The sequence below is a fragment of the Gigantopelta aegis genome, chromosome 3 (genome assembly GCF_016097555.1).
Source record: "Gigantopelta aegis isolate Gae_Host chromosome 3, Gae_host_genome, whole genome shotgun sequence".
Lineage (NCBI taxonomy): Eukaryota > Metazoa > Mollusca > Gastropoda > Neomphalida > Peltospiridae > Gigantopelta > Gigantopelta aegis.
In genome coordinates this window covers 18,689,294-18,697,335 of record NC_054701.1, presented here as the reverse complement: position 1 = coordinate 18,697,335, position 8,042 = coordinate 18,689,294, and the positions used below count along the sequence as shown (strand labels likewise).

At 36.2% G+C, this 8,042-nt stretch overlaps 1 protein-coding gene across 1 annotated transcript in view; it reads right to left on the bottom strand.

Moving 5' to 3' along the window:
* Positions 1–1,522: 1,522 nt before the first annotated feature.
* LOC121368527 (peritrophin-1-like) overlaps positions 1,523–8,042 on the bottom strand; it is a 28,201-nt gene continuing 21,681 nt past the window's right edge. The window contains exons 2-3 of the mRNA XM_041493264.1: positions 3,653–3,886; positions 1,523–1,701 (exon numbers count right to left, since the gene is read on the bottom strand). Of these exons, the coding sequence (XP_041349198.1) occupies positions 1,523–1,701; positions 3,653–3,886 (413 nt within the window). The remainder of the gene's footprint in view (positions 1,702–3,652; positions 3,887–8,042) is intronic.

Sequence of the window (8,042 nt, the reverse complement as noted above, 5' to 3'; positions counted from 1 at the left end):
GTTATTAAATTGAAACAGTGATCACCTAAAAGATACGACTTCAAACAAATTCATGAACATGAAACTAATATGTTATGGTTTTAAAAAAGTGCCCTGACTGAACTGCGTAGGGCAAGCAAAGAAGATGGCTCGCGTTTGGAATGTGCTAAAACCGTGTCAGTTTTGCTTTTTAATTTCCAGAATATTAAATACGTGTACTTTGTGATAGGAGAAATACTATTAATTACATTACAGATACAATCTATTCATGGGTACAATCTATTCATTTTTACCACCGTTTTAAGACACGAATAAGGTTTCATTCGATTCTTTTCTGGTGTAATTTCAGGAAGCTCGAGAACGATTTGTAAGTAAACTTTGAGTTCATCAATTGGCTAAGAAAACTCAAAAGAAAACATAACGTGCAATGAATGAAAACACACTGGCTAATTCCCAAGGAAGTTTAAAGAGTTTTTGAATAAACTCTGGCTTCAGTTTTCACCGAATCTGAAGGAATGACCGTCAGAAAGGCGTGATAAACGGGACTTGCTGTGCAAAAGAGGTCAAAAGGTTGAGACATTTTATTAAAAGTAAATGCGAGTAAGCACATTTAGTTCTGACGACGATAGTTACCGTTGAAGTCGTTCGATCTGGTGTCCAAAGTCTAAAACATTAATTCTATCATGGCGGGATTGCGAAATTAGAGCAACACTGGACTAAATATATTGAGGTAAAAGGTGAACGTATGAATAATGTTCATGTAGGTGAGCTATGTACATTCGGAATGCCTCTCGTATTTATATTTGGTTTCTGCAACATACATGCAGTGATGACGAGAATTTGCTCATTAGTAATCACTAGTTGTTCAACAGTAAACTTGCTCGGAAATGGGGCGAGAAAGGGGGCAGCTTCATGTCCCCAAAAATATCATGGGTGCAGACAAATGGTCCTCCCCGCTAGAAGCTCGTTAATTGTATGTTTATGAATATAATCATATTTATAATTCTGTGCTTTTCCTGGTAATGTGACCCATGTTTGCTAGCACAGATCAAAGTGCAAATCATGTCATCTACACCAACCAGCAACCGATACACATATCTACCCCACCCCAACCTCAAATATCCGTTATCATACCTGAAGCCCAATCGCAAGTATTGAAACACTTCGAAAATGTTGAGACCACTGGTTGAAGCCAATTCAAAAATAAATAATTTCTTTCCAATGCTGGTTGACTAACACAACGTTTCATAAGAAGTGGCGTTCAGATTTAGTTGTTCAAACGCGTTTCTAAAGATATATGTTCACATATAATACATTTAAAATTTAAATAAATATATAGCCTTGTATCAAAACTTATATATGTTCTTTACATGTTTTATTTGAACTTTCCGTTTAAAGTAAAACCTACAACTGTTGAAAGGTTCGTCTAATCACAGAAGGCAGGTGGTGTAAAACGTACATTATTTCGTTGGCGGTAAAACGTGTTTAGGTTAGAGTATATATGTAATCACAGAAACACTTTGTCTGGTCGGGGTATATGTAATCACAGAAAACACGTGGTCTGGTGGGGGTATGTGCACCTCCAGTTGAAGAAGTCGTAGTAGAGACCGCTGGGACAGGCCGACTTGGTCAACAAACCAAACGTGCATATGTAATAACTTGAACAGTTCGTCCAATCAGGAAACTGGAAGTAGGTCACATGGTTTGGACATACGATAGGACCTGCAAAATGGCAACAGTAAAATATTAGTGAGATGACCGATGGAACTATACATCACAAATCTAATTATCATTCATTGCTATATTCCATAAGTGTATTCTGTATCAGTTAAAAAGTTAATTACCTAATCATGTTCTATGTTGTATTGAACCAAGTGTTTAGGGGACAACATTTAAAAAATCTTCGGCAACCCGAAGTTGGTTCACATGGTTTTTACCTAGTTAACCGATTGTTCGGTTGAATCAATTATTATTGTGTAACCTAGTCGGTGAGTTACTTAAAACTTGCATTGAACTTAAGTTTTAATGACAATATTTTCTGTTGGTTTAAGCAAAATATGCAAATATTTTATTGCAAAATATTAATAGTTTCTATGATACTTGACAGAGTGACTATCAGAACCGTTAGCAGTTCAGTACGTAACGGTAACCCATTGGCAGTTAACATACTTATAACGTTACTGAACCAACAAGCAAACTCAATCTGATTAAAATTAGCTCTACTGGTCTACCAGTAGATTTAACAGCATTTCGTGGACTCTCATGTCCAGGTGACATTTCATCTATAAAAAACAATTTAAATATCGACCAATTACACTTTTGCCTTTTATAGCGTTATTCGGGAGCATACAAATTCTAAAAATATCGGACGAGACTATTTATGCAATAGGCGAACTTGTTGGTCTATTTCAACATTGAAAAAAACAGGGGGAAAAGTGCAGTAATAAACTCTGGATTGTATACTAGTATAAACAGATTTTGTGGCTATACCATCACGTTTTTGGGGGTTTTTTGGTTGTTGTTTTTTTAAACGAATTTTATATTGAAATTAGTTTCCGGCATACTTTGTAATTCACCCGAATCATTTCGTATACCCTCGGCATAAACCCGAATGTTTTCAAATTATTTTCAGATCACTGGCATGATTTTGCAAGTAAGGTTTTGATTGGTCGAATGAAAGGTCAACTGGACATGAGCTCCAACGGGCTGCTGTTAGATCCACATGTAATAGTAATTAACCAGTGGAGCTAATTTAATTAGATTGCCGTGAAATCCACAGGTAATAGTAATTAACCAGTGGAGCTAATTTTAATTAGATTGCCGTGAGATCCACAGGTAATAATAGTAATTAACCAGTGGAGCTAATTTTAATTAGATTGCCGTGAGATCCACAGGTAATAGTAATTAACCAGTAGAGCTAATTTTAATTAGATTGAAGCAAACTGAACGACGGTTGTGTTTTATATCATCATGACCTTGCCCCGTTCCACGAAGCGATCTTAGCGCTAAGATCACCTTAAGTGTATACAGTAGTTATGCACTTAGGGCTAAGATCTCTTCGTGGAACGGGGCCCTGATCATGTCCTCTATCGCAGTGACAAACATTTGTTCTTCTATATGGCATACCGGCCTCGGTGGCGTCGTGGTTAGGCCATCGGTCTACAGACTGGTAGGTAATGGGTTCGGATCCCAGTCGAGGCATAGGATTTTTAATCCAGATACCGACTCCAAACCGTGAGTGAGTGCTCCGCAAGGCTCAAGGGGTAGGTGTAAACCACTTGCACCGACCAGTGATCCATAACTGGTTCAATAAAGGCCATGGTTTAAGCTATCCTGCCTGTGGGAAGCGCAAATAAAAGATCCCTTGCTACTAATCGAAAAGAGTAGCCCATGTAGTGGCGACAGCAGGTTTCCTCTCAAAATCTGTGTAGTCCTTAACCATATGTCTGACACCATATAACCGTAAATAAAATGTGTTGAGTGCGTCGTTAAATAAAACATTTCTTTCTTTCTATATGGCATTTACAATGACATGAATATTGACAATTGCTTAGGATGTTCTTCCAATGCTAGTACTGTTGCTACTTCATAATGATTACACTGAGGTTTATAGTGGTTTAAGTCTCTGTGATATTCTACAACTACTGTTGGTTGCTGCTTCTAAATCACTTACACTTGGAAGGTTGCGCTGGTTTGGGGTATTTTGATGACCGACAGTTGACGTTGTACTTCCAGTCGCAGTAGCGAGTGTCGGGGTTGAACTGGAGACCCACGGGACACTTGCGCACCCACAGACCGCCGTTGAAACACTGGATGTACTGGTCGCAGTGCTGTGGGTGGGGAAACAGACCCAGCTTACCACCACAGAGGCGCGACTCTTTGGATAATCCAAACCGTGGAAAATATGCTAAAATAAACAGAACGACAATTGGCAGTGTTAGCATGAAGTGACTGGAACTATTAAACCTACATAGGGAGAGAGGCAGGGTCAGTTCCCCCATAAATATAGGAAAAAGGTGTAAGGAGCTCTTTTTCTCGAGCTGGTAAAAACTCTCTACTACTGTGTGAGTGCATTACCCACCCCCCTCCCTCCAATCAAGCGTATGGTTTGTACATTCCTGACAATGTTGATAATTATGAAAGCTCTCTTAAAATGTTTTGCGTAAATTGTTAATTTTTACAAATCCAGTGTGTTTTCGGTCGTCCTAGAGTTTGTAGCTGAACCATTTGCAATCTTAAAGTGACTCGCTCCAGCCAGTGCACCACAACTGGTACATCAAACGCTGTGGTATGTAGTATCCTGTCTATGGATAGTGCATATAAAAGATCCCATGCTGCTAATCGAAAAGAGTAGCCCATGAAGTGGCGACAGCGGATTTTCTCCCGCAGTATATATGTGGTCCTTAACGATATGTCCGACGCCATATAACCGTACATAAAATGTGTTGAGTGCATCGTTAAATAAACCATTTCCTTCCTTCGTAAAGCGACCGTCCGGAGTGTCCTGTCATTGTTTAGATGTTATCGACTAATATAGCCTTTTTAAATACATAAAACAATTAAATAGAATATCAATGTTTGTACTTTCAAAATGTTTCTGATCATCCTAATATTTGTAGCTGCTCAAATTTGAGTTTATTTCGTAATATATATTATTTTCGTATACATAAAAAATTATTGTGAGGTAGAATCTATAGTCCGTCCCAGACTCCATAACGAATTTATTTATTTTGTAAATAAATTCAGTTTGGTTTGACGTAAGAAGAAAAGTAAATTTTTTTTGGCAATAACAAAAACACACACACAAAAACAAAACAAAACAAAACAAAAACAAACAAAAAATCACCTATTTTTGTGTGCAATTTATAAAATAATCGACTTATAAATAAATAATTTGTAGTGCAAATACCATAGTAAAAAACCGGCGCTCCCAGTGGGAAGGACTATAGTTTGGTTGCTTTCAAACAATAGGAGGACCAAAAATATAGTGACTTTTACAAACACTATTATTGTACTTAATATGTAATTTTAATCGTTAAAAGGATCTATTAGTATGAAGTGTGTTACAATAGCAACAGACTCAACAATTTCTTTAAAATTATGTTTTCGAATTAGTAAACTTAATGTCTTGGCTTAACGACTGTGTGATTGTCGACTAAATACGTGCTTTGATTCATAGCAGGCACTTTGTTTAAGTACAGTTGTACACTATACAAGGACAGTCGTACTAAAACTGATGCACTAAGCAAACTAAGCAGATCGTGTATGTAAACACGTAAATCTTACATTTACAAACGCACATGACGTGAACAACTTTAGAAATGTGTTCAAATGAATACTCTAGTCGACTCTATTGACATAATGATAGGAAATATATACACTCCGATTTATTCTCTTGACGTGACGAAAACAAAACAAGCTAGCGCTATATATTTAGTTGTTACATAAGAGGGAAAGACGTAATGACGAATATCCAGATGTGATGGTATATATGCCAGGGGCCAATAAAGGTTTCGAATAAATGACGTGGATGCTTACAAAAAAATAATCCTACTATTTAATTATATTTACTGTCAAAACGTATTTGGACATAAAATTGTGGACACTAATCAAACATCAGCACACAACAAGGACACAATGTAACAAATAATATTGGAAGGAAATGAATGGAAATGTTTTATTTAATGACGCACTGTACACATTTTATTTACGGTTATATGGCGTCGAACATATGATTAAGGACCACATATATTGAGGGAGGAAACCCGCTGTCGCCACTCCATGGGCTACTCTTTTTCGATTAGCAGCATGGGATCTTTTATATGCACCATCCCATAGACAGGGTAGTACATACTACGGCCTTTGATGTACCAGTCATGATGCATTGGCTGGAGCGAGAAATATCCCAATGGGCCCACTGACGGGGATCGATCCAAAACCAACCGCGCATCAAGCTACGTTTCGCCCAAATAATATTGGAATATCAGTATTAAACAACTGCTTATCAGTTCGTGGTTAGGTAATACGTGGTACATAACAGTCATACTAGCTTATAAAGCAATTAGTACATTCAACGACCAGGTACTTTTGTTTGTCTTAGCCCCGGTACTAATAAGAGTTAAATTCAACTTCCCGAGACAACACCAAGGATTTAATCGAGGTGAAGAAGACGCTAGCATTTTCTTTTACGGTGATTGAAACTAAAATGGGACATTGTTGATTATATGAACACGTGTGTGTGTGCGTGTGCGTGTGCGTGTGCGTGTATTTCAAGAGTCAATTATTCGTCTATTGGTTTTATTTTAAAATTAAAAGTACCTTTCATTAATGCAACAAAAAAACCCAAACAAACAAAAAGAACAAACACACACTCCAAAGGAAAGAAAAAGAAAAAAGAAAGAAGAAACATTTGGCACTGAAATCATATTAGTTAAAAAAACAACTGCACAGTGATGAACATCAATAGGTGCAACTATAAATCAAAGTTTAGTTGATCTAGGACTTAATGAAAAAACCCACAAAAAACTGGTGCTAAACTCGAAACTTTAACGTTGAGCAAAAATGAAATATATTTTGATTAAACATTTTTAATTAATTTATTTTTTATATTTTTTTCATATACACTGTGATCAGCATCAAAAGGAACAACTAAATGTTTAATTTAAAACGTTTAAAATTAATTAATTTTTAATTATTTTCACATGCACTGTGATGAACATCCATAGGTGCAACAAAAAACTAAGTTTAATCGATATAGGCCATATATTGTGAGAAAATTAATATAAACGCGAAACTTAAACGCAAAGTTGACGCCATCGTCGGGAAAATAATACGTATATTTCGTCTTTTTACTTCGAAAAACGAGAGAAAAACAACATATAAAAGCAACTTTATAAGATAACTACCCCCCCCCCCCCCAAAAAAAAAAGAGCAAAAAACACCCCCCCCCCCCACACACACACACACAAAAACCCACCAAACAAAACAAGAAACCAACAAAAATCCCCACATTAAAACAACTGAAGAAATGATAGAAAACAAAATAAAATTAAATAAATAAATAAATCAACAGTATGCAGGAGCTTGTATATGGACGTAGCCCAGTGGTAGCGTGGTCGGTTTGGGGTCGATCCCTGTCGGTGACTCATTGGGCTATTTCTCGTTCCAGCCAGTGCATCACAACTGGTATATAAGAGGCCGTAGTATGTGCTATCCCGTCTGTGGGATGGTGCATATAAAATGTCTCTTGCTACTAATAGAATATAAAAATTACCAAATGTTTGACATCCAATAACCGATGATTAATAAATCAATGTGCTCTAGTAGTGTCTTTAAGCAAAACAAACTTTATGCATATGTACTTAGTTCAGGTTTTCTCCAAAATTAATTACGTTCTTAGATAGTGAAAATTCCGAATTTCAAGTACCTAAATAGGTAAGGCGATACGGATCATTCTTCACAAGCATAGCATGACCTTTTTCGGAAACACTATTTAGCTCATTAATAAATTTAATGGATTAGCAAACGGGGTGTAGGCCAATTTAAAAATACCTGTCAGTACATACGTTTTTTTTAAATAAACAATAAAAATATAAATCATATTATAAACTATCAATTATTTTCAGCCAATCACTTACTAGCTAGAGAGATCCGATGCAGACATATGTGGCTCTATTCCCGTAAAAAAGGCCTCCTTTGCTTTTAACGGTTCTTTTATATGGTACCGAAATTTGGAGGTTTGAAAATTTGTCATCAATGCAAAGACATATGTAAGAATACAGACATTGTTATTTACCATCTTTATGTCAGTCTAAACCAAATACATGTACATATAAAGTATATACATTTTTAACTCTAACAAATTCAATTAATTTGTTAAAAAACCCAACCGCCCTCAAAAAAGAAAAAAAAAAAAAGAGAAGAAGAAGAAGAGAAAAAAAGGAAACAAACAAATACACACAAAAAATATATCGCTCACCCAATCGTGTACAGAATTAGAATTCGAAAGGCTGAACAGAAAAATGGTGCACAAGACTAATACTAATTATAACGGAATAATTTAC